The sequence below is a fragment of the Eurytemora carolleeae genome, unplaced genomic scaffold, assembly GCF_000591075.1.
Source record: "Eurytemora carolleeae unplaced genomic scaffold, Eaff_2.0 scaffold1994, whole genome shotgun sequence".
NCBI lineage: Eukaryota > Metazoa > Arthropoda > Copepoda > Calanoida > Temoridae > Eurytemora > Eurytemora carolleeae.
In genome coordinates, this window is record NW_019397880.1 from 1,641 (window position 1) to 29,602 (window position 27,962).

Consider the following 27,962-nt stretch of genomic DNA (forward strand, 5'->3'; position numbering starts at 1 on the left):
CCAGAAGAAATGCTTGCGATTAAATCACTGAAAGAAAATTGTTCTTAAAATTACCAAAAAACTTTTTTCGAAACTTATAATTTAAAGATTTTGATCATGAACAAATGCCCGATTTATTAAAGAAAGAAATGAGTTAACAGTTGCAGGGAATCATGAATATTAGGAAACCGACAGAATACGTTCTGTTTTATTCTTTGTTGATTACCCTGTAACCTAAATAGAATAACTGGATTTATGCCTTTTCCATGAATTTTTATTTTAAAAATTCCTAAAGTGACAAAGATGCAGCCCATTTCCACAGTATTCCTTGAAAATTTTAATCCAAGCTTTGAACAGTTATACAGTCCTCTAATACCAGCAAGAATATTGAGATTAATGGAACTTTATATAGGACAATATATAGGACAGACAACAAGATTTTTAGATGAAAGAGTAAGAGAACATATTGGTTACATTAGAAATCTCCATACAAACCATACAAACCAGCCTACAGGAGAACATTTTAACCTTCCTGGACATGAACTCCATGAACTCTACTATCTAAAAGTTAGCATTCTACAGAAGGTTTATAACCTTAACAGTTTGTTTTTAATCTTCATGACAGAAACAATCTCAAGGAATAATAATTTTTTTTAAACATTCTTTAAAAAGTTAATATTTGCAAATTATCTTTTTTTCCATCTCATGATCTGAGTTCGTTTCTCTTTAGTCCATTTGACAACCCATTTTGAAATTTTTTATAAATAATCTTTTTTTGTTTGTTTATTTTTTCGTGGTTTTTAACATTTTTTGTTATCGACTTTGATGGTTATTTTATCGTTAGAACTGACGAGGGTCAACCCAGAAAATTTGGAACTAACATTTTTTTGGTTTGGTCCATCACCATCACAGAATTTTAAATCCATGTGAAAATATATGTATATACATTATACATTATGGGCTTAAGTATAAAGAGATATATAAATATAACAAATATTAAATATATTTGAGAAGCATTCAGTTAAATCAACATATATTGTAATTCAAGAAAGTGCAGTAAGTGTTTACTTGTTGGATAAGCACACATTTAGCATGAATACAGTGATAACCAGAAAACTCTGGAATAGTAAGACGACTTTTAGAATCAAGTTTTAACTTTTAAAAAGTTCAATGACGACGAAACACACCAATTGTGCAGTGTAAAAAGACCCATTTCACAAAATAAGTGATTTATAAGTGTCTAGTAAAACCATTTGTTTTGTAACACCATCTAATACCCTTAATTAATGTCGTCTTCCTATTCCATTGTTATGTGGGTATCACTGTACAAAAAAAAAACATTTTAAGGGACTGTAAACGCAATTTATGCATGATTCATAACTTTTTGCACGTTATTTTTTCAATTTAAAATTAATTTCAATTTTTGCAATCTTATATTTTTCAACTTGTTGAACAAACCATGAGGTTTAAAGGACATTCCTCTATTCAATTTACTATTTATTAATTTTCTTAATTACTCTTGAAAACGATGAGGAAAAGCATAAAAATAATTTCCCTTGAGAGAATATGAAATAATTAACTAAGAACTAATTTAGAACAAACAATATTCTTATAATTTAATTATCAACATTTCTAGACCCTGTTCCATTTCTGTTTCACTCCAAAATTATGAAAATATATAAATTATCTTTATATAGGGGGGGGGGGGGCTTTCCCCCACCTCAATTTTTGGAGGTGTTTAAAACACTTTCTACTGAAACACTAAATTTAGTATGTTTTTGTAATATTTCATAAATAAAGGATTCTATACTTACTTTCTTACTGAATAGATACTATATACGTAGCTGGGAGTTATACCTGATGAAGAAAAGTTTACGGGACTATTATTTCGGATCGATTCCACATTAAATAATTGTGTCATAACCTTTTTGTTTAAATGACTCACAAAGCTCTGTGTACTAGGTAAAGGGCGTGTTTATTTAAAAATCAGTTAAGAAAGGTTCCGCCCTTAATTTCCAAAAGTACTTAAATCATATTTTTATTTTTTTTAAACTAAGAAAGAATATCCATCCGAAAACTACTAAAATAAATCAACATCTTAATTTCTATTTATTTCATATCAAACCAAATCAAACCAAATCACCAGTATATATTTTGAAAAAATCACAGAAATATTGGTAAACACAGGGATAGAATATTGGTAACTGTAAGAGGGTAAAAGATTGCGATAGTAGAGGTCGATGTTCCATCCACTCTGAATAGCTGCCAAGAGGAGGAGAGGAGAGCTAAAAAATCGAAATTTATAATAATATGTTTATAATTATATTTTATATTTATAATTTAATGTAGAGAAGCCATAATTGAAAATAACCAGTTTTCTAACCAGTTATAAACATGGATATCTAATTCCTTCTTGATAGGACAAAGCTTTCAAGGGTACTGTTGTAACTTGAAATTTGCTTACCTGTGATGTTCTAGTAAGATTTAACAATCCTATCTATCCAGTCTCTGACTTCAGTTACTCTAGTATATACTCCAGGATAGAAGGATTTACCGCATCCAATACCCCAGGATACAATCCCAATCTGGGTCCAGTGCTGACCCTCTCCGATCTGCATGGGACCACCGGAATCACCCTGAATAAAGAAATTTAGGTTTTCCATTTTTTCTACGTAACATTCTAGACCCGGCCGTAATGGCCTTCATATGGAATCAGCCTGCTTATTAAAAGTCTCATCAATTTTTAGATCAAGGTCGACTTTGAAGTGTCGCAATGCCTTGGGATTTGATTTTGCCGCTCTAACTCAATTATGTTTTCTGTAGCCCTTTACATTTGTATTTTAGCACTACAAAGCACAAAGAAGGAATTGGCAATGATTTTTGTTTCAGAGCCTGAAACCTTACGAAATGATGTCAAGATCTATAAACCACCAAAAACTTATTTAGTAAATGAACGGTGAAAACTTTGTTAACAGAACTAAGAGTAAATCCAACCCATAGATGTTTCACAGAGCTGTGTGTGACCTTTTGAACAAAATGTTACGGGACGAGTTTTCCCGATCATACCATATGGGAATATCGTCCCTTAAACTATATCATGAGATGTCATTCTTATCCATTGCGTATTATTTAAGCGACACATTGTTGTGAAAAGCATTTACGAAAGGTTTCGCCGTAAAGGAATTAAGTTTTTGCCGCAAACTTAAATTTTCGAATCCCTATATCTGTGCAACCGAATGGTTTAAACCTTTAATATTTAAAACTTAGAATATTTAACCTGACAGAATTCGTAGTTTGAAATATCTAAGGTTTACTAGATTGTATTTTAAAGATATCAGGATTAGAAAATCAGAGTTTGTGGCAAAAACTCAATTCCTTTGCAAAAGTTTTTAAAAGCATAATTCTATACAACTTTAGGTATTATATACAGTATTAAAGGGATACAGTGGTATAGATATTATCCAGTGATACAGGGATACAGTGGTACAGATATTATTCAGTGATACAGGGATACGGTGGTACAGATATTATCCAGTGATACAGGGATACAGTGGTATAGATATTATCCAGTGATACAGGGATACTGTGGTACAGATATTATCCAGTGATACAGGGATACTGTGGTACAGATATTATCCAGTGATACAGGGATACAGTGGTACAGATATTATCCAGTGATACAGGAATACTGTGGTACAGATATTATCAAGTGATACAGGGACACAGTGGTACAGATATTATCCAGGGATACAGTGGTAAAGTGATACAAGAATTCAATAAGACAGTAGTAGGCGATTATATCAATACAATGAAGACGACTTTAGATTTCAATTTTGATTAAGATCAAAGTATCAATTAAAAAAGCTTCTTAGATTACTTGTTAACTTGTAATAGGAAAAAAGCTTTTTAACAAAACCTTAAATAAAAAGCCGTCTTCATAATATCATAATACAGTAATACGGTGTTAAATAGGGATACAGAAATACATGGATACATAAATGCATATATACAGGGATTCAGGGATACATTGGTACAGTGTTATAGTGATTATTTGATGATTTAGTGATACAGTGTTAGAGTGATACATTGTTATAGTGGTGCAGTGATACATAAAAACATCAATACAGAGTTACAGTGATACAGTGATACAGTGATAACGTGTTACAGTGATATAGTGATACAGTATACAGTGATACAGTGATACAGTGATACAGTGATACAGTGATACAGTGATACAGTGTTAACGTGTTAAAGTGATTATCCAGTGATACAGGGATACAGTGGTTCAGAAAACATGAATAGCTGAATGCATGGATACAGGGATATAGATAGGATACAATATCTTTCAAGAAATAGACCCTTAAAATAATTTTCATTATTTTCAAAAACTGTTATTGAATAAAAAATTCTCATAAAACATTATTAGAAACTTTAAATAACCAATTCTTAAGAAATGAAACTTTAGAAAAGTATCAATTTAAAGAATATTTTGAAGAAATAAATGAATTTAAAAAACCAGATTTTTGCCACTTTTGTTGTCAATTCTCAAGAAATGCAATTTCTTAGAAAAAAAAGAAAATTTTTTCGAAATATCGCAGATTTTGTCAAATTCATTCTAAAACTTACTGCAGAAGTCTAATCATTTAAAAAAAATGTTTTTCTTTTAATATAATTCTAGCTTTAATTTAAAAAATTTCATTTGTTTCTCTGTAAATCATCAAGCTAAAATTTGCTCACTTTCAAATAGGCAAAACCTTCCCTGGGGTCATGTGAAGTCCCAGAAAAAGAAAAAGAAATTTTTGTTGAACTTACACTGCATGAGTCTAATCCTTGTTTACCAGCGCAGAGCATGTGAGGTTCAATCCCTCCCGGAGCAGCGTTACCATAAGTCTCCTTGCACTCAGCATTATTCCAAATCTTAGCGGTCATCTCCTAATATTAAATATAGGGTTTGGAACTCAATTTTTTAGTTATTTTCTAGAGCTGGACATCGGTTTTTCTAAGTAAGCAAACATCGAAAAAATTATTATTAATTTTCGACGGACAAACGAAATAGATTGATCATAAAAATGAAGAAAATATTTGTTTTTGTATTATCAACGAAAATGATCATATCTTTTTCTGTAATTCAACGAAAAATCATATTTTTTTCTATAATATCAACGAAAAATCATAAAATTTTCCTTAATATTGTGGAAGACGATGCCTGGCCGCGTTAAACTAGTTCCACAAGATTCAACAGAATGAGATAGAACGGATACGGGGCATAGTACTGATATGATCTCTACAGTCTACACATGCGATATCGATATTGACTCTAGTTCTGAACCCTCTAGTAATAAGTTATAAGAAATATATATACTGGAAGTTATTTATGCGTTCTAACCTAATCAACGAAAAATAATATTTTTTTCTGTAATATCAACGAAAAATCATATTTTTGTTCTGTAATATCAACGAAAATTCATATTTTTTTTCTGTAATATCAACAAAAAATCATACTGAATTTTTAGATTGTTTAGGTTGGATCAAACCTGCCCTTCCCTAGTTAATTACTTAGTTTTTTATGAAAAAATACCAATTTACCATTATTGAGAGAACAATTTGAAATATGTAAATAGATATTTTGATGTTTGTGGATTGTATTGAAAACCAAAATATATTTACAATACAATATCAAGTTAGAATTGATCTCATAGTGTTGCAGTTAAACAATAAAAAGGATTAAAAGAATCTCGGGGAATCTTTTCTAGTAATTAAATAAGTCTGCTTAATAAGAAACAAGGTTTAGACACAGGTAAAGTATTTAGAAAAATATTATTTTACCTGAAGTATATCAGGTTGAGGTCCATTTTCTCTCAAGCTGCCCCAGCCCACAACTGTAGCTGTGCGGTCAGCGTAGAGTTCATGACCGGTAGGAAGGCAAACAGGCCGGGCACGGGTAAAGGTTGAGGGCACAGGGTCAGCCATGGTTAAGATGGCAACATCCTTATGCTATAAACAGAAAAAGTTAGAATCCATTTGTCAATGTTAACACAAAACCAAATCCATTCTATCTATATATAAATTTAGCTTGTCTGGGTGTCTGTTTGTTTGTATCCAATAAACGTAAAAACGACTGAACCGATCAGGAGAAAATTTTGTGTGGGACTTCACGTGGCCCCAGGAAAGGTTTATAACCAATCAGACATTAAATATGTAATCTTAAAATATTTTTATCTAAAATTATTTAATTTTGTAAAATTTTGAAAATGCGCGAAAAAATATTATGAAATCCGCAAATTTAAAAAAAAATGTTATACTGTACAAAGAGAAGATGCTCACAGATAAAGCTACAATTAAAAGTTGAAAAAGAAGATGGGCGCGAAGCGCCCTAAATGCCTATTTTATTAAAAACAGAATTGCTTGAATTAAAAGGACTGTTACTGTAGAGGTCTAGTGAACCTCAATTCAAAATAAACTCTAGAAACCTCTATCAGAGTAGAAATGTAGAAGACATTGTCAATTTTAGACAAAAAATATGAATTATCCTTGATTAAACACATACTTGAAAGGGGCCTTTGGGAATCGGGAATGCCGCTTTATAAAAATCGTCTACCCTTTAAGAAAAATTCTTACTAAGGTTTGTTGGGAGAAATCTTTGTGTCGAACAACTCTGGAAACCTTGCTCTCAAAAATAGTGTCTCCTCCAGATTTGATTTTATGTTCTCCAAGCCTGATCTTTAGGTTGGCCACGTCGTATCTTGACATACTGAAAATAAGTTTTTTTTCTTCGTCAATATTTTTGATGTTGTTCTTGTTCTTTGAAGATAAAAAGTGATGTACAATAAGTTTGGTTTTGAGGTTTTTTTTTAATTTTAAATGTTTCCACAAAAAAAAATTATGCAAAAAAACCAAAAAATAACATGCTAAAATAATCATTTTTTTTGGTTCGTTTTAGTTTTTAAAACTTACTGAGCGACACAATGAGCAGCTGTTAAAATGTGTTTATCATCAATTAGAGATCCACCGCAGAACTGTCGGCCATTGTTCATTAGAGCAGCAATCCACGGCCATTCATTATCCTCTGCATCATTCCCGTTCACAATTCTAGAAACAGAGATATTATCATTCCCGTTCACAATTCTAGAAAAAGAGATATTAGCATTCCCGTTCTTAATTCTAGAAACAGAGACATTATCATTCCCGTTCACAATTCTGGAAACAGAGATATTATCATTCCCGTTCACAGTTCTAGAAACAGATATTATCATTCCCGTTCACAATTCTAGAAACAGATATTATCATTCCCGTTCACAATTCTAGAAACAGATATTATAATTCCCGTTCACAATTCTAGAAACAGAGATATTATAAATCCCGTTAACAATTCTAGAAACAGATATTATCATTCGCGTTCACAATTCTAGAAACAGAGATATTATCATTCCCGTTCACAATTCTAGAAACAGAGATATTATCATTCGCGTTCACAATTCTAGAAACAGAGATATTATCATTCCCGTTCACAATTCTAGAAACAGAGATATTATCATTCCCGTTCACAATTCTAGAAACAGAGATATTATCCTTCCCGTTCACAATTCTAGAAACAGCTATTATTATTCCCGTTCACAATTCTAGAAACAGAGATATTAATTCCCGTTCACAATTCTAGAACCAGATATTATCATTCCCGTTCACAATTCTAGAAACAGAGATATTATCATTCCTGTTCACAATTCTAGCAACATCTATTTTTATTCCCGTTCACAATTCTAGAAACAGATATTATCATTCCCGTTCACAATTCTAGAAACAGATATTATCATTCCCGTTCATAATTCTAGAAACAGGTGCTATCATTCCTGTTGACAATTCTAGAAACAGAGATATTCTCAACTATCATTCCCGTTCATTAACTTTATTTTTTTATGTGGATTTTTTTTGTAAAATGTAATGTGTGCATTAAACTTAAATAAAAAAATTATATTTGCATAGTTATTATCATCTGTTATGCACTTCAATATTTAAACATCAAAAAGATTTTTTTTATCATTTATTGACCTATATGAATTAAATTAAAATGTATGTTTAAATCTTACTTTGAGCAACTTCCATTGCAGGTGACTCTCTCCACTTCCTCTGCTACGCTGCCATTCTGAGCATACCGGATAACAGGATACTTTCCAACCCCGCATCCTTAAATGTTATTTGCCTATTCTCAACCTTATGCCATTTGTAATGGATGATAATTTTCTTAGGTGTTCATTTTACACAAAATTTTAGGAAGTTTTACATTTACTTCTCTGTTGGTTATTTTTTTAATTCAAATTTTAAATTTTAAAAAAATTGAAAATAAATAACATCATCATATGAGCTGTTAAAATGGCGAACAAATGAGTTGTAGAAAGCTGAATGGGCCTTTTTTATCTCTATCATCATCTGATACCTGCAATTGGGGGAGCTGGCTCGACTTCAGGTTTGACTCCAACGTCAGTAACAACTGCATCGCCGGAAGGGCTTGCTTCAGATCCAGAAGAAGGTCCCTCTGCAATCCCCGCTCCAGCTCCAGGAGCTCCCGGGAACTGACCACCAGCACCAGGTTCTCCGGGGAATTGTCCGCCGGCACCGGGCCCTCCGGGAAATTGACCACCTCCACCTGGGGCTCCAGGAAATTGACCGCCTCCACCAGGTGCTCCGGGGAACTGTCCACCTCCACCTGGGGCTCCAGGATATTGACCACCAGGAAACTGACCTCCAGGAAATTGAACGCCAGGGCCTCCTGGATATTGAGCACCACCTGGATATCCAGAGGGCCATCCAATTATGCCAGGAATCTGATACTGGGTACACATTGCCATCCTGAAAAATACCATCAAGATTTGCCTCACTTGGATTTAAAATAAATTTCGCAATTTCTACTTACTGTCCATTAGCTGTACGGCAAATTGCTTGAACGAAGGGGGAAGAGCGAAGACCTTGTGTACTAGCAGGGTAGACGGGGAAACCGGTTCCTGATTGTTCAGCCACTGCAGGGAAACCAGGGAAACCAGTTCCAGGCTGTACTGCCACAAGGGGGTAGCCTGTACTTCCGCTTGCAAATGGCGCCCAAAACTGACGACCAGTCCTACTACCGGCTGCTGCATAGAAAAGGTCAATTATATGCTTAGCCGTGAAACATTTTGAGATAATTAAAGGTCAACAGGGAAATTTCATGAGAAGAAGGAGCTGTTGAAATTTGTAATTTTCATATTTTTGAGAGAAAAAATAATTCAACTGCTGTTAAAAAGATTAGCAAGATGTCAAATGCATTAGTCAGTGATTAGTCCAGGTGGAGTTTTAGTGAAATAAAAACAGGAAACTGCTGTAAAAGGTATTTTATTGAACTATGGCATAAAAACTTTATGAAAAAGTTACTCAAAAGCATTAATACATTCATCAGTCTAGCACAATAAACAACTTAAAAAATTGGCACATACATAAATAAACTATTTTCTTAAATAATACCAAAAACAAAAATAAGTTTGTGTGGGGAAAATGTAACTAAAGATTAAACTAAAAAACAACAAAGATATTTTATAATTACACCCAGACTCAAGATGAAAACAAATGCATTACTTGATTATTTTCAATCTTGATAAAATGGGTTAATTCTGGTGATCAGAGAATTGTACAAAGATTCTATTTAAAAAACGTGCACTGCTTGAACACTGTACACTGTACAGCTTGCACTGCTTATACACTGTACAGCTTGGACTTCTTGTACAGTTTACAGCTTCCACTGCATGTACAGTTTGTACTGCTTGTACAGTTTGTACTGCTTGTACAGTTTGTACTGCTTGTACAGTTTGTACTGCTTGTACAGTTTGAACTGCTTGTACAGCTTGCACTGCCTTTACAGTTTGTACTGCTTGTACAGTTTGTACTGCTTGTACAAATTGTGCTGCTTGTAAAATTTATGCTGCTTGTACAGTTTGTACTGCTTGTACAGTTTGTACTGCTTGTACAGTTTGTACTGCTTGTACAAATTGTGCTGCTTGTACAATTTATACTGCTTGTACAGTTTGTACTAGTAGTCCGTGACTATCCTAGATATCCAATCTCTCATCTCTGTAACCCTGGTATATACTCCAGGATACTGAGCCTTGGCGCAACCTATTCCCCAGGATACTATTCCTATCTGGGTACATTGTCCACCATAGGGACAGCTGAACAGGGGACCACCACTGTCTCCCTAAAAACATTTTAATCATTTTCAATTTTCGGATTTTACGTGATAATACGGTAAGACTCATAAAACTGTGGAAGGTGAAGACGACCAGTAGACTAAAGACATGCAACACAGCAATTGTGTTTAATGTACTACAGACAGACCCATTCTACTTAATATTGTGTTTAATGTACTACACACAGACCCATTTTATTTAATATCGTGTTTAATGTACTACACACAGACCCATTTTTCTTAATATTGTGTTTAATGTACTGCAAACAGACCCATTTTACTTAATATTGTGCTTAATGTACTGCACACAGGCCCATTTTACTTAACATTGTGTTTAATGTACTGCACACAGACCCATTTTACTTAAAATTGTGTTTAATGTACTACACACAGACCCATTTTATTTAATATCGTGTTTAATGTACTGCACGCAGACCCATTTTACTTAATAATGTGCTTAACCTACTGCACACAGACCCATTTTACTTAATATTGTGCTTAATCTACTGCACACTGACCCATTTTACTTAATATTGTGCTTAATCTACTGCACACAGACCCATTTTACTTAATATTGTGTTTAATGTACTGCACACAGACCCATTTTATTTAATTACGTGTTTAATGTACTACACACAGACCCATTTTATTTAATATCGTGTTTAATGTACTGCACGCAGACCCATTTTACTTAATATTGTGCTTAATCTACTGCACACTGCCCCATTTTACTTAATATTGTGTTTAATTTACTACACACAGACCCATTTTACTTAATATTGTGTTTAATGTACTGCACACAGACCCATTTTACTTAATATTGTGCTTAATGTACTGCACACAGACCCATTTTACTTAATATTGTGTTTAATGTACTACACACAGACCCATTTTACTTAATATTGTGTTTAATGTACTACACACAGACCCATTTTACTTAATATTGTGTTTAATTTACTGCACACAGACCCATTTTACTTAACATTGTGCTTAACCTACTGCACACAGACCCAATTACTTAATAAGTTCCAAGCTACTGGTTAAATTAATAATTTTATAACAACATATAAAACTCTACGCTTGCTTAATGCATGTTAGAACGAACGTTTTTTTGTATCGTTTACATTTTTTTTAAGGATAAAGATAGGGCAATGTGAAATAATAACTATTTATAACACTGTTATTTTGGTTCGCAGTGTTACAAAGTTTTTGTTATAAACTTTCTCTTAATATTAGGTTTATAGATAATTTTATGAAACGTTTGTGTACTTATTTCAATGGCTATTTCTAGATCAAATAAGTTTTGAAACAAACCAGAAGTCAAAACATAAAGTTTATTTTAATTTTATTTTCATTTCAGTTGAAAAAAATATTTAGGAAATATCCTTAAATTTTTTGCTTGTACAGCTATAAATTTAACTTTATGGCATAATGATTACTTTATAGCACTTTAATTATGAAATTCACGATGAAGTGAGGAAGATAAAGTGCACAATGGTTTCATAAAAACAAAGAAAATAGTTTTAAAATCTTAGAAGTTTTAATAAATTTTTTAAACTTACACTGCATGAGTCCTGCTCCGGCAGGCTGGCACATAACATCTCTTTGGTTATACCACCTGGAGCAGAGGAGCCATAACTGTTCTTACATCTTTCATTAGACCAAACCTCAACCTCTACCTAGAGCACGGTAAAATTTAATATAACTGGCCTCAAACTCGAGTTTTTAAATTCCAATTTCTTCACAGTAAAGATGGTATAAATCTTTGATATCTAAAACTTGAACCATTTTATCTAGCTAGCAGAATTGTAGCTTAATTTCTTTCAACAACTTTTTTATCTTTTTGGAATTATCACAAATTTATTTTTTTTTGAAAAAAATATTTTTGCAATTGGAAACTTTAGCAAAGAACTGCAATATAAACCGAGTTAAATTATACACACAATAATTAAAAAAGTTCCCAGGAAGGATTACAATTTTCCCTTGCTGTAGAATGAAAGATGTTCAGAGGGTCACACTTTTTGGATATTGCTTAGCTTTAGCGCCCTAAAACTCACTTAACCGTTAAATCCATAAGAACTAATAACTAATAACAATCTGGTTGCTGATTGGTTGACCATTTTTATATTAAAGCTCTGATTGTTTGAATTCCAAAGAATACCACCGATGACAGCGGGCAAATGACCTCTGAAATAGCCATTAACGGGATAAGACATTAAAGACTCAAAAGTTTCGACCTTTGGTCTGTTTATTACCTTTGGTCTGTTTATTACCTTTGGTCTGTTTATTACCTTGTTCAAACTGGCAGGTTGAGTTCCACCTTCAGAAAGAGTACCCCATCCAGCAACGGAGACCCTGATTAGATTAGAAGATTATTTCATAGTGTGTGCGCAGATATTTTGTTTCGCCGCAAATTCCGCATTTTTGCGTAATTCCGTGCAAAAGTTTGCGGGACGTACAAGAACATTTGCGAATTTTAAAGTGAAAGTTTGCTTCTGCTGGAAACCCAAGCCGGAACCCAGCAAGCAGTGATATTAAAAAATCACGTAAATAAAACGAGAAAATTTTTATTTTATTTTTATATTTTAACAGATAAAAAAAAGAAATTCAAAATTCCAGATCCCATTTTCTGAGAACTCTTATATTTTCTTTTTAAAGAGGATAAAAGAAGGGTTTAAAAGTTCAGCAAACTATTCAGTATGAGTGCACTGATCAATTCGGGAAAAGCTCGAGGCAAATGAATAAGGGATTCAAAAAGTGAGTTTCTCAAAACCACTTTCCCCCCCTCCCCTCCTCCCCCCTTCCAAAACAACCCACACAACCCAAGATAGGAGTCTTTGCAAAAAAATGTTCTAACCCCTATATCTTTGCAATCCAATGTCGTCGACATTAGATATTTCTTACTGTGAATTTTGTTAGATCAAATAGTTTATTCAGATTGGAAAGAAAAAGTGATTAGAAAATTTTAGTTTGTCCATTCTTTTTATCATTTTCTTTTCTCTGGATTATAAATAAGTTTTCATTTTATTTTTAACAAATATATCTAATATCTATGCAAAAGCTCATAAAAAAACTCATTAAATCTTGTATTTTCTGCATGCAAATTGTTTTATTATAATTTTTTAAAAATATCAATGCTTTTAAATTTTCTATACATGCCTGAAAATCCCGATTTAGAACTAATCGACTGTACAGGTAACCAAGACGATTTTAGGCTAATTGTTTTAGTTTCTGCATTCAATTTTGTATTTTAATGGTTTACTAAATAATGAAGCACAGAATTGAGCCAGTTTAAGTGTGCAAGCAACCCTACATGTAGGGAAAGAGATTAAACAAATTCCGTAACAGTCGTCTCTGAAGTCTCATCCTGTGTGGGTAGCATTTCGTAGATGTAACATTTTTTTATTGGGGGGGGGTGTGAAGGCGTTTAGCTTTTTAAAATCTACCTTTGGTTTACAAAACTGTTTGTTCCTGCTGCTAGGCAAATTGGTTGAATAGTTGGTGTGTATTCTACATCTTCTTCCAGGGTCAAAATTGCAACATCATTGTGCTAAAATAATCAAAATTGCAACATCATTGTGCATAAAATAGTTGGAATTTCAACATCATTGTGCTAAAATATTTATAACTGTAACATCATTGTGCTAAAAATTTATAACTGCAACATCATTGTGCTGAAATAATTAAAATTGTAACATTATTGTGCTAAAATAATTAAAATTGCAACATCATTGTGCTAAAATAATCAAAATTGCAACATCATTGTGCTAAAATAATCAAAATTGCAACATCAATGTGCTAAAATAATCAAAATTGCAACATCATTGTCCTAAAATAATCAAAATTGCAACATCATTGTGCTAAAATAATCAAAATTGAATCATCATTGTGCTAAAATAATCAAAATTGCAACATTATTGTGCTAAAATAATCAAAATTGCAACATTATTGTCCTGAAATATTAAATTTGCTAAAATATTCTGCTAAAATAGTTAGCATCTTTTTTGTGCTAAAATGGTCAAAATTGTATCATCATTGTGCTTAAATAGTTAGAATTGCAACATCATTGCGCTAAAATATTTATAACTGCAACATTATTGTGCTAAAATAGTTAGAATTGCGACATCATTGCGCTAAAATATCCAAAATTGCAACATTGTTGTGCTATACAAATAGTTAAAATTTCAATATGATCGTGCTGAAATAGTTAGAATTGCAACATCATTGTGCTAAAATAATTGGAATTGCAACATTATAGTTCTAAAATAGTTAGAATTGCAACATTGTTGTCCTAAAATAGTTGAAATTTCAACAACATTGAGTTAAAAATGTTTAAAATTGCAATATAATTGTGGAAAAACAGTTGCAACATCATTGTGCTGAAATAGTTGAAATTGCAACATCGTTCATTGCAATTTTGTTGCACTTTAAAGTTAAAATTGCAACATAATCTTGTAAAATGTATAAAGTTGCAACATCATTGTGCAAAAATAGTTAAAACTGCAACATCTTTGTTCTAAAATAGTTTTTTAAAAATATCATCAGAAAAAACATTTTCAAAACTTTTTGCAGACGTGAGTTTGAGAATTTTGCAATGTATTCTGAGACGGACTCTAAGAACAATTAGTTTATCAATTTGCATCAGATTGGGGACAACTTTTGAACATAAATGATATATATAGGACTAATTTTAAATCTTAAAAAAATTTTAAGATATAAATATAAATGTCAAGGGTATAAGTGGCATCTGAAATTTTCCAGTGGGTGTAGGAAAGATTTCCCTTCCCCCCCATGTTTTGCATTACAAAGTCTTAAAAATTCTAAAAATTTTAACAAATTTTAGCCACTTTTCATTGTTACCTTGTAAAATAATTTTTATAAGTGAATTACCAATGTGCTTGATGAAAATCCAATATGGCGGATAACGCGCTTGACTCTCTTCTCCACGCGACCTGCCGCGGAGTTGGATTTGATGTTATGATCTCCCAGGCGCACGCGCAGATGCTGCACATCGTTCTTACTCAAACTAAAGAAAGACTTGATAAATTGAAGCTGCATGCACGTAAAAAGAACTCCTCTGATTGAAAATTTAATGAGAATAATAAAAAGTTTTTAAATTTTTATGAAACCGTATAAATCTGCTTTTTTCATGCGTAAATTCAAAACTGTTGGAAATATGAGGTCACAATACAAAGTTTCACATATTTTAGCTGAACAAAAAAACTGGTTAGAAAATTATCTGAAATTTTGATAAAAATTAAAAACTCTCATTATCTAAATTTTTCTATTGATTTTAAAAAACTGTAATATTTTTAAATAAAACAAAAAAGATATTCTCTTTTTATGAATTTGCAAATCAAACAAATGTAAAAATTATATTTGATGTTAAATATTTGCATTCCTTCTTTTGATAAAATTATTTTCATATCTGCAACAGTCTGAGTATTTTCAGTATATCTTCTATATAATAATAAAAAAACATTTAAATATATGTTGCAGCCGGCTGGACTGAATGGGCTGACGTTTTTTGTGGGGGGGTGTTTTAGGTTAAAAAATCGATATTTTATTCAAAACTTATTACCATTATTATTATTATTTTTATTATTATTTATTATTATTATCATTTTTATTGTTGTTATTATTATTTTTATTACTATTCTTACTATTATTATTATTAATAATTAAATACTTACTGAGCCACACAATGAGCCGCCGTAAGAATATGATTAGCGTCAATAAGAGATCCACCACAAAACTGTCTGTTTCTGTTCATGAGAGCCGCCTAAAAAAAAAAAAATATTTTTACACCCTCCATTTTAGATAAAAGTACTTAATAATGTGAAAGATATTATGCAATGTTACTTTTGAAGAGAACACACAATTGAAAATAATCAGTTTTCAAAGTTATATACATGGATTTCTTTTTCATACTTGACAAGACAAAGCATTTAAGGATTGCATTGTGAATCAGGCATTATCCTCTTTGCATAGAGGGTCACTTAAAATTAAGCTCACAGTCCCCTTAAATAGGATTTTATGTTATAAAACGGCCATATTGTTTTTCTCAATTTTCGCGGAATTCCAAAGATTATGGTTAATCAGATTGAATAACCGTAATAGCATAGTATTTGTATAATTGTCTCTTATTTTTTTGGAATTCTTTTGAGTAAATTTTACTGAAAAGTTTGGATTATTTAGATCGTTTTTACCCATCTTTCTAACTTTAAATATTTATCGAATTTGAAATGTAAAAGAATATCAAAATTTTAAAGATTGGAAAGTTTTCTTTGAACTTTTCTGCAGCAAAGAGCATAGTTAAAAGATTTTTAAATAAATATCAATTCGTTTTTATATTGGAATTTTAGCCTTAAAATATAATCAAAAACGTTCTCTATAAAAGTCAACCAACTTATAAAAAAACAAAACAGATTTAGAATCAAATTAAAACATTCCCGTTGTTCTACTGAGTTCCCATACTCAAAATTTGAGGCAACTCGATCAAGGGGTTCATGAGTTATGATCAGACTTACAAACAAACAAACAAACAGAGATTACTACTTTATATACATAGAAACTAGCTTTGTCTGAAGACTTTCCTTAAAAAATTCAACCAACTCAGTCTAGAGTTATCGAACTAAGTCGAGTTTCCAATTGGTTAAAATCATTGTTAAGCTAAGAAATTGAGTTCTTGACATTTAAAAATCTTTAGAATAACATCTCTCGCTGACTTCAAAATGGAACCATGAACTTTCTCAAAGGTTGAACTAAAATACTGTATACTATCCCCGCATACCTACCCTTCCCTCCTTCTAGCATACCCCCCCCCCCCTTTATAGCTTAATCCCTTAACAGGCTGTGATTAAATTTTTTTTAATGCATTGGTTAAAAAGTGCGGTCCGTGTAAAAAGAAATTTAAAATAGCCCATAACTTTTTTCGTGACTCAGGCTACAGAAATAAAAACTACATTTTTGAAAGCCCTTGAAAATGGATGTAGCAACATGTGTTACATCTTAACATTTGTCAAAAACAATAAAAAATTTTTTTTACATTGACTTACAACTACAAGACACCGGAATTGAATCAAAAAGTAAATTAATCAAATATCTTCTATAGAATTCCAGTGAAGAAATCTTTCTGAAATCTAACCTTGCATCAGTGAAGGTATCTTCCAAAAATATAACCCTAACTCAGTGAAGGTATCTTCCTAAAATCTAACCATTAATCAGTGAAGGTATCTTCCTAAAATCTNTCTTCCTAAACTCTAACCCTGAATCAGTGAAAGAACTTACCATAAATGGATACTCATGAGGAACAGCTTCAGCTCCATTTACAATATAGAACTGTGCTCCAGTCTTATCATACAGAGTTACAGAGGGTTGAGGAGTCCTGAAATATACGAGATGTAACTTTATAATCCCTTGGGAATATTTAATAAAATTTTGTGAACTTTCGATAAAAATACAATTTTTTTGCGTTTTTTTATTTTATCAATAATTTTATTTTAGCTAAAGTTTGACCAATTCTACAGCAAACTGGACAAAAGTTTAAAGTTGCGACTTGGAGACTTTTGATTTATTCACAGGTTGAAAGACAAGCGTTACTTAATCGGTTGCATAATAGAAATTCAAAACATTTCTTTCTTCTCAAGAACTTTTTAATTAAAGGAGTTATGAGTAAAAATTTACTTTATTTAAACGTAAACGCAAAAATATCCTTTTTTAAATGACCATTGACCAATAGAAACACTTTGAACTTTCATGGTTTGAAGAATTTATATGGATTAGTAAATCAAATAGATAATATTGGAGATATCTTGAGTATATTTATTTAATCTAAAACCATCTTCAACTTTCCATCTTTCATTTTTATTCAATTTTTATCTATTTTTTTTAAATAGATTATATTGAGAATCAGATGCAGCAAAAAAAACTTGATTAAAAAAACATATTTTTCTTTAAATTTAAAGTTTTATAAATTGTTATTCAGGTTTACTCACAAAGGATGAAACCTTGATTTTTGGGTTTTGCTCTCAATTGAGTATTTTAATGGTTTAATAAATGATTAAGCACAGACATAAACCAGTTTTGGCCTACAAGAACTCTGAATGCAAGGAAACGGACTAAAAAAAATCCGTACAATCGTCTCAGAAGTCTCATTCTTTGTGGGTAACCCTGTATATTCTTATATTCTAACTATTAAAATTTTGACAGTATCTCCTTTGATCTGAATTATTATCTTTTCTTTACTTGATATGGCTTTACGGCTTTTAGAATTAATTTGTAACTTTTTACTTGCTATAGCTTTACGGCTTTTAGAATTAATTTGTAACTTTTTACTTGCTATAACTTTACAGCTTTTAGAATTAATTTGTAACTTTTTACTTGCTATAGCTTTACGGCTTTTAGAATTAATTTGTAACTTTTTACTTGCTATAGCTTTATGGCTTTTAGAATTAATTTGTAACTTTTTACTTGCTATAGCTTTACAGCTTTTAGAATTAATTTGTAACTTTTGGTTTTCTTCCAAGTTTGTTTTTTCTTTATTTTTTAGAAAACCCTAAAGGTGTCGACTGTACTTTAGACTCAAACTATGATTTAAAATAGTCCAATGAACATGAAACCCATGCAGGCTGCAGTGTATATCAAATACAGGGTTTACAGACCCATTTCACTGTGGAAGCTAATTTTCAAGTTACTTGTAATTCTTTTTGTTTTATAACAGCATGCAATACACATCGCTTAAATGCCTTCTTCCAATTTATATTGGGCTTGCTAGACACAGCCCGTCAATTCAAGTATTTTGTTTTTATAGACGTACATGGTGTCCCGATGGCAGTAAACGTGACAGTTGAAATACAGCTTCAGAATAATTCTTGAAATTTGACTTATAAATCTTATCCTTTTTATGACACACAATTTATATAACAATGAAAGATGCGAGTCGACCTTCAAGACATCTCTCACTGTCATGTTTAATGGAAACCCCTGTACAAACCTTTCAAGACATCTCTCACTGTCATGTTTAATGGAAAACCCTGTACAAACCCTTCAAGACATCTCTCACTGTCATGTTTAATGGAAACCCTTTACAAACCCATCAAGACATCTTTCACTGTCATGTTTATTGGAAACCCCTGTACAAACCCTTCAAGACATCTATCACTGTCAAGTTTAATGGAAACCCTGTACTAACCCATCAAGACATCTTTCACTGTCATGTTTAATGGAAACCCCTGTACAAACCCTTCAAGACATCTCTCACTGTCATGTTTAATGAAAACCCTGTACAAACCCTTCAAGACATCTCTCACTGTCATGGTAGATGGAAACCCCTGTACAAACCCTTCGAGACATCTCTCACTGTCATGTTAGATGGAAACCCCTGTACAAATAGTGGAAGATTTTTACCTAAAGCCACAGTTTCCTGCGAGTGCAAACTCAATTGGGAATTCTCCGACGATGGCATCGTTATTCTCATCAATAAATTTAGTTTCATCATTGTCGTCTTCATTTTCTTCTGTAACTGAACGCGGCGTGGAGTCGCAGCAAACACCGAAAACCTAAACGTACGTTATTTTATATGTAATTTTTAACAATAATTCTAAATTTTGCAATACAATACAAAAACCATGTATCGTTTAGAAATGTAAAGCATTTATTGTGAACCATAGCTATAATAGCATTGAGAATTCAATAGATTTGCTGAGAAACTGACTCTTAACCGTCCGATGAACCGTCCCACTCCCCCGGGCCTTTATAATTTAAAACCGGTCGTTATAATGTTCCAAGCTAAAAGTCAAGATACATTGAACCTCTTTTTAAACCAGTATTTTGGAAATGTCCTAAAGCTGCTTNGTTCTACTGATTAGGAAAGGGTTGCTCTCCAACTGTTTCTTGTTGAAAATCAATTATAAAACGGCACCGTCAAACTGTCACCAAAATGTCACGTGACCCTTCATTTGAAGAGTAGCATGACTATTGACCGTATCCTTGTTGTTTTTTTTTATGTAAATTTTGTAATTTTCAGTTGTTCCCTCTTTATAAAAATGACTTGCAACTTAAAGCAGCAGAGAAAAATAAGAAAATAAAAAATGATGAATAGTAAAAAGACATTCAGCAATCTTTCAGTGTATTTGATGCTGTTACAAAGCAAATAGTTTCACTAGTGTGCGTTATTAAATCCCTAAATGGTCAAATTAAATGAGTCTGTTTACACTGCACATTGCTGTGTCTCGTGTTCATTCGACTTGAGTCTGAAAGTCGTCTTCCTAGTCCAGAGTTTTCTGGTTCTTACTGTCAGAAACCTTAAAGAAAACCACAAAACTAAGTTAGAAGAAGCGCTATAAAAAGTGCACTGTTAACCCTGAAGCAAATCACGAAAAGAAAATAATGATAATGATTCCTATCAAAGGGCCTTAAGTTAGAGTTGGGAATTGTTTTTAATTTTTCAAGGTATTTACTTTTAAAGATTCCACAATAACCTGCGATATGTATTTTTAAAATTGTCTTTAAGTTTGCTGTTTTTTACATTTTACTATGAAAATTAGGACTTTACCCAACCACGACAAAATAAAACTATTGAAGGGATTGGAAGCGTAATTTCAACTAACCTCCCATGCATAAATGTCAACGGTAACTATACCTTTATCTGATCAAAAGTGTGGAATGTCTTGTCGTTTTTGTAGACTTAAAAGTGTTAAATTCTGATAATTCCTATATGTAGAAATGCACAATTGTCACTTCAGTAGAGAAACCACAATTGAAAATAATCAATTCTCAAAATTATAAGCATGGATATCTAATTCATACTTGATAAGACAAAGCTTTCAAGGGTACCGTTGTGAATCGTGAATTGCCATCTGTGCATGCAGGGTTACTTTTAGCCAAACAAATGTTTTAAAATTAATGAAAAGCCGTGCCCATGCCTATCCTTAGTGGCCGGGCCTAAGGAAAATGGGCCTTCATAGGTTTTTAATATTTTCGGGGCTTAATTAAAGAGAAACCACAGACAACAGGATTCCCGGCCCAATCATAAAAAATGTTTAAATTTCATGTTTTTTATAGATACAGGACAAGATTTGAATGCCTCAGGCATTTGATAATCAGGCTGAAATACAGTCGTGTGGACTAGATAAGATTNGCCAAGATGTAGAATTTTGATCATTTACATTGAATTAAGTAGATTGTTCCAATATGTACATATGTTATTTTGTTTTTGCTCCATGATCGCAGCTAGTTTCTGAGCGCTAGTGTGTACAATTCACTATAGTTTCAGTAGAAGTAAATATTTCCATTTACTGATAGCGCCGATTGAAGGATTCATAACTCTGATTGGATAATGAGATAGATAGAAAATAGATGTTACCGCCTTACTATTTTTATTGGTTCAGAATAGACAACACACACATGACTGAACCGTGATTGGATCAAGCGCTAATGGACTCGGCAAACAGGAGTGACAATGAAATTAAAAACCGCATATTTATTGAAATGGATAGTCTGGGAACATACTGTATTAATGTACTGTACTGCATATAATTTGTGAACATTTACATGATTTGTACACTTCGAACTCCCTTTCAGGCTGAAAGGGACTGACAAATTCATACCGAGGGATTGTCTAAATTCCTCTCTAATATATATTCTATTCTCTTCATCATCTCTATTTTGAAATAGTTAATCAATCCCATAAATTCTAGTTAATCCCCTTATAGCCTTCATAAACTAGAATCTTTGATAATTAATTCTATTAATTATCCTATAATGTTATAATATGATGTTTTTATCAAGCTTTTTATCAACGCCAATTAGGAAGTTTTAAGAATCTTTAAAAAATAAAATGACGAGAAATACTTGAATTACGTAGTAGACCTAGTTTTAACATGGCTTAGTGTTAAACACTTTATTAACAGCGCTAGAATTTTGAACGATTATATAAAAATGACGAGAAATAGTTGAATTACGTAGTAGACCTAGTTTATTCACATCTCTTAAACTTAAAGGGACAGTAAGCATAATTTTAATTGTTGCCTTCCGTTGAAAGAAATGGATCCCTGATTCGCAATGGTTCCCTTTAAACTCTTGACACACTTTTCTTTAATAATAATCTACAGAAAAGTTGGTTGGTTGGTATTTTATATAGCACTTACTGGGACTGTAAAGTGAAAATGTAAGGGGAGTATAGGCTGAAACCTAAACACTTATAGAGACCCATAAGAGTTCTATCTGATGTTCACATTTTGATAAATTAATTTATCTAACTTTTTGAAATGACTGTTTCTTTAGTATTTTCATATCAAAATCTTCAAAAAGGTTAAACTCGCGACACGTTAAATTCGGTCCGGTCCTCATACCTGGCTGCCCTCGGGTGACCGATAGCTGCATGTATCATAGTGACCCATGACCCAGGTATCCCTCCAGCTGAGATTAAAGATCTTGAAGTAAGGATAGCACTCGTTCAAGGATTTACACCGGCCAACACTAAATATAAAACAGTTTAACGGGACTATTCAAGGATTTACACCGGCCAACACTAAATATAAAACAGTTTAACGGGACTATTCAAGGATTTACACCGGCCAACACTAAATATAAAGTAATTTAAAGTGACTGTTTAAGGATTTACACCGGCCAACACTAAATATAAAACAGTTTAAAGAGACTGTTCAAGGGTTTACACCGGCCAACACTAATATAAAACAGTTTAACGGGACTATTCAAGGATTTACACCGGCCAACACTAAATATAAAACAGTTTAACGGGACTATTCAAGGATTTACACCGGCTAACACTAAATATAAAACAGTTTAAAGAGACTGTTCAAGGGTTTACACCGGCCAACACTAAATATAAAGTAATTTAAAGGGACTGTTTAAGGATTTACACCGGCCAACACTAAATATAAAACAGTTTAAAGGGACTGTTCAAGGATTTACACCGGCCAACACTAAATATAAAGTAATTTAAAGGGACTGTTCAAGGATTTACACCGGCCAACACTAAATATAAAGTAATTTAAAAGGATTTACACCGGCCAACACTAAATATAAAGTAATTTAAAGGGACTGTTAAAAGATTTACACCAGCAAACACTAAATAAAAAAACAGTTTAAAGAGACTGTTCAAGGATTTACACCGGCCAACACTAAATATAAAAAAACAGTTTAAAGGGACTGTTCAAGGATTTACACCGGCCAACATTAAATATAAAACAGTTAAAAGGACTGTTCAATGATTTACACCGGCCAACACTAAATATAAAGTAATTTAAAGGGACTGTTAAAGGATTTACACCAGCCAACACTAAATATAAAACAGTTTAAAGGGACTGTTCAAGGATTTACGGCCAACACTAAATATAAAGTAATTTAAAGGGACTGTTAAAAGATTTACACCGGCCAACATTAAATATAAAACAGTTAAAAGGACTGTTCAAGGATTTACACCGGCCAACACTAAATATAAAACAGTTTAAAGAGACTGTTCAAGGGTTTACACCGGCCAACACTAAATATAAAAAAGTTAAAAGGGAAAGTTTAAACCAGCCAACACTAAAAAAACAATTTAAAGGGACTGTTCAAGGATTTACACCGGGCTACACTAAATATAAAACAGTTTAATGGGACTGTAGACATAATTTCTTGTGATTCGGTGATACAAATAAAGCATAAGAGATGCCATTAATTTTCAGAGAAAAACAGGGTTTTTTTCACATTTTTGCTCAAACCAAGGTTAACGGGTATAGGTATGACTCTATTTAAATGTTCTGTGCTTTTAAATGACGTTGAAAGACGCTTTTAAGATTGTCCATAAATTATAAAAAAGAACTAAAGAATATCAAAAATCAGATAGAATTCAAATTAAATGTAAGATTGCATGAAAAAGGAAAAAGAAATACAAAATAAAAAAGACACTCTTAAAATATTAGTTTATTTCTTTTACCTAATTAAAAATACACAAATGTTTAGTAAGATAATTACAACATTACAAGGCAAGAATTCTATTTAAATGATTGTATTACGGAAATAAAAATTCCAAAATTTATCAAATTGGACGATTTCATAAAATTGATAAGATTTGCTTATTTTTGGCCCCTGTGGCCCTAATTCTAAAAATTGGGTTATCTTGCGTATTTCCAAAAAGAAGAAAAAGAAGCAATTTTCTCAAAGAAAATTTAGTTTATCGATGCAAATGATTTTAATATCTTTCGAATCATTTTGGATTCCAGGAAGGTTATTTTATATAAAAATATGCAGAAAAATCCTAAATTTCAAAATTCAAAACGAATCATCATTTCTGCAGCTGCTTCATGTAAAGGAATTGAGTCCATGAAACAAAATCGAATTGTCTGATCCCTATATCTGTTCAATCTGCAATGTTGTAAACCTTTGATATTTCAAACTTATAATTTTTGATTTAACAGAGATCATAATTTGAAATATCTAAGGTCTACGACATAGGGTTGCAAAGAAAAAGGGATTTCAAAATTAGAGTTAATTGAGCAAAACCTCAAATTCCTTTATTTTTAACTCGGTTAAGAAAGGTCCCGTCCAAAATCTAAAATTTTTTTAGGAAATGTTCTGTGAGATCTCTTTTATTTTAGTGTATTTGCATGTCCATAGATTAATCAAAATAACAGATAAGACACTGCATGTCGTCTTTTCAAGATTCCGTTGGCTTGCGTTCACAATAACCCTGAGGCATGGCTGGTCAAATGAGTTGTGTTAACGTAGTTGGCATAGAACAACCACAGAGAGAGAGCCTGCACTCTACGCCAACTACACGCAACTCCTTTGAACTGCTGTGAACAGTCAACGGAATCTTGAAAAGACGACATCTTGTGTCATATCTGATTTTTAATCAATCTATGATCTCAGTGCTTTACAGAACCTATCAGAACAAGTGGATACAAATGTACGCTGAAGCAAATAGATCCAGAGCCCAAAACTTAAGACAGAGTATCGTTAGTGAAACCAGTTTTAAAACCCGGGTTTCACGAATGGGGTTAGGCACTTTTGTGATTATCAATTTTTTTGTAATGACATATTATTTCTTCAGGTTTTTTATATTATCCATTTTTTCGAATCTCTAAAATCAAAATCTACACAAAAGTAAAGACCCCAAAAAGGAAACTCGGGAGTTTTGTTCAACGATACTCTTTTAAATTTCGGCCTCAGAGTAAATCGGAAACTCTATCTTTGTCAAGGTTATAATGCAAGGAAAGTTAATTGCAGTTGCGTATACTGTGCGTTCATATTGAAACCGGAGGCCGAATTTAAAGAATTTGAGCCGCGGCTTAAATCCGTCAAAACCCGGTTTAAATTAAGCGCCGGCTTAAATCTTGAAACATTTGATACAATTTTAAGTGGAACCAACCATATTTAAGCCGCCGCTCAAATTCTTTAAATTCGGTCTCAGTTCTCTCTGGGCGGAATTTGTAAACAAGAATAGATGCATCAGTGTTCGATTAGTATTCGAGGAGCTTAAAAGCATTAAATTTTGATAATTTTGATAATTCACCTAATAGTTTCCTATGACCAGAATATTTCATTGATTTTTTTTTTTGTGAAAGATAGATCCCATGCCAGGGTTTGACATCCGTCTTGTGTTTACATTACTGCCCAGAGACAGTACACTGTAGTACAAAAGATGTGTACACCTCTAAATAACTTTCCTTGCATTAAAACCTTGATCTTTGCTAGCTAAAAAAATACTTACTTCCCCTCCTTATTAAGGCAAGGTTGTTGAAGGGGTGGGGTGAGGAGGGGGGAGAGTCCAAGATCATTTAATAAATTATCAGTTTCTATCAGCTGACGGGCAGCTCGTGCAGATTCCAAGGGGTTCGTATCTACAAAATATGTTTTCAATAAAAATTGTTTTAAAAATCTAGTTTTCCAACAATTTAAAATATGGCAATGGCCAATTTTTAACGTTACCCTTAGAAGCTTTGTCTATAAATGAAGAATAAATTAGATATCCATGTTTTTGTTTCATGTTTCCTTTATTTTCATTGCGGTTTCCTTGTAAAAATGACTAGCGCATTTCGTGTTTATAAGAAGCAAAGGAGAAATTATTAGAACTAAAAACTTTTCATGGTTCAAATGTAGGTTTTAAGGGTACCGTTGTAAATCGGGTATTGGAATATGGTTCACTTGAAATTACATTTACAGTCCTATTAACAAAACATTCACTAAACCCAAGTGGAATTGTGAGTTTACCCTTTTCTTACTGACGGGGGCCAGGGGAGGGGAAGGGGGGGTCCGGCTGCAGATTGCACAAATTATGTGAAGTTTTGCAATTTGCACTATACTCCTTTACAGTTAATTTGCACAGTTTTAGTTTTCTTGGTCATACACCATACTTTAGAAAAATTGTGCAAAAAGAACATTTAGAAATTGAAAATCAATAAATTGTCATTGTATGCGTAATTTTTGTTACAATTTTTTATTACGTAACTGTGTATTTTGGGTATCAGGAAGGTTAGTATGAATTAATAGGGAAATATAACTCTCATATTATATATCAATTTAAAAATATTGTTCTTTTCCACTTTTTTATTTTTTTTTGCTTGTCTGTGTGTTTGTATCCGCTAAACATCAAAACGCTTAACCAAACGTTCCAACTTTTTGTGGCAACTCAAATGACCCCAGAGAAGGTTTATGGATGATTGAAATGTCAACATTTATTATTTTTATAAAGGGTCTGTATTTTGAACATGAAAGGCCACCCGTAAAAAGCGAGACAGTAAAGACGACTGTACAGAATTTATTAAATGTAAAGTATCGAATCAACTTTTCAGCCTTTTTCACTTTGCTTACAAACAACACTTAAACCTAAACAATGAATCTGAATGAATACTGTCCAAAGTTTCCTAGCTTTTTTGCTTTTTTTTCGCTTCTGTTCTTAATTGGAACCGGATATTTCAGTGATTATAGACAAAATCGACCATTATAACAAGGGTTAAGGTCGTCATTATAAAGTCCCAATTTTTATGGCTAACCCTGTACAGTGAGCCCCATAAAACCCTGGAATCGGAAGACGACATTTAAGTAATTTTATGAAGCAAATAGTTTTACTTCTATAGCTAGAAAATAATGTAAAAAATGGGTCTATCACACAATTGATATTTTTAATGATCCTTTGGCTGTCTAAAATCATAACTTGAGTCTAAAAGTCGCCTTCCTATTTCATCGCTTTTTGGGTCTCTTCGTAAATAATATTTCTTATACCTGATATTACAGCTCAGGAGCTCGTCTGATCCAACAGGTCATTTTTACATTGTGCATTTCAAATTCAATAAATATTTTTACTTTTATTAAATAAATGGATAAGTGCGACCAGTTGAATCAGACAAAGCTGTCCCGTTCTATCTCAGGAGGAAAAATTTTTAAAAATATCTTCATTAAAAAATCATATTTTTATGTGTTGTGAGATCCAAGACCTGTAGATTAAACTGGTTGCACCAATGGGGGCTCCTTACAGTGGGATCCAAAAAATGAGCAAACTTGTAAAATTAGGAAAAAATATAACTTTAGTCATGGTTGGTTTATTGCACCTCATTTTATTAGTTTCCACTTTACATTAGAATATGATATTGAGATAGAACAAAGATTGAAAAAAACTAAATTATCTTACAATAAATAATATTTATTTTGGCAAGAATTTAGACACTAGAAAGAATTATATTTGGGCCTCTAACTTTCTAAAAAAGGTGCCACCTCCCCTACAAGCTGTAGGCCTAACATCCCCCCCCCCTTCCACTCCTCATAACTAAAT

General features: G+C 32.4%; 1 protein-coding gene across 3 annotated transcripts in view; it reads right to left on the bottom strand.

Moving 5' to 3' along the window:
- Positions 1-2,071: 2,071 nt before the first annotated feature.
- Positions 2,072-27,962, bottom strand: part of LOC111716204 (trypsin-1) — a 30,782-nt gene continuing 4,891 nt past the window's right edge. The window contains exons 2-11 of one of the 3 annotated variants that reach the window (XM_023491647.1): positions 25,905-26,034; positions 22,540-22,666; positions 19,595-19,746; positions 17,477-17,573; positions 15,880-15,968; positions 15,077-15,212; positions 13,633-13,736; positions 12,478-12,541; positions 11,749-11,865; positions 9,324-10,195 (exon numbers count right to left, since the gene is read on the bottom strand). In XM_023491647.1, the coding sequence (XP_023347415.1) occupies positions 10,031-10,195; positions 11,749-11,865; positions 12,478-12,541; positions 13,633-13,736; positions 15,077-15,212; positions 15,880-15,968; positions 17,477-17,573; positions 19,595-19,746; positions 22,540-22,666; positions 25,905-26,034 (1,181 nt within the window). In that variant the 3' untranslated portion in view covers positions 9,324-10,030. Of the gene's footprint in view, positions 2,265-2,443; positions 2,616-4,791; positions 4,912-5,805; positions 5,974-6,597; positions 6,731-6,933; positions 7,069-8,063; positions 8,161-8,410; positions 8,824-8,887; positions 9,102-9,323; positions 10,196-11,748; positions 11,866-12,477; positions 12,542-13,632; positions 13,737-15,076; positions 15,213-15,879; positions 15,969-17,476; positions 17,574-19,594; positions 19,747-22,539; positions 22,667-25,904; positions 26,035-27,962 lie in introns of those variants that run through there. The other 2 variants (XM_023491646.1, XM_023491644.1) reach the window with 2 other exon arrangements.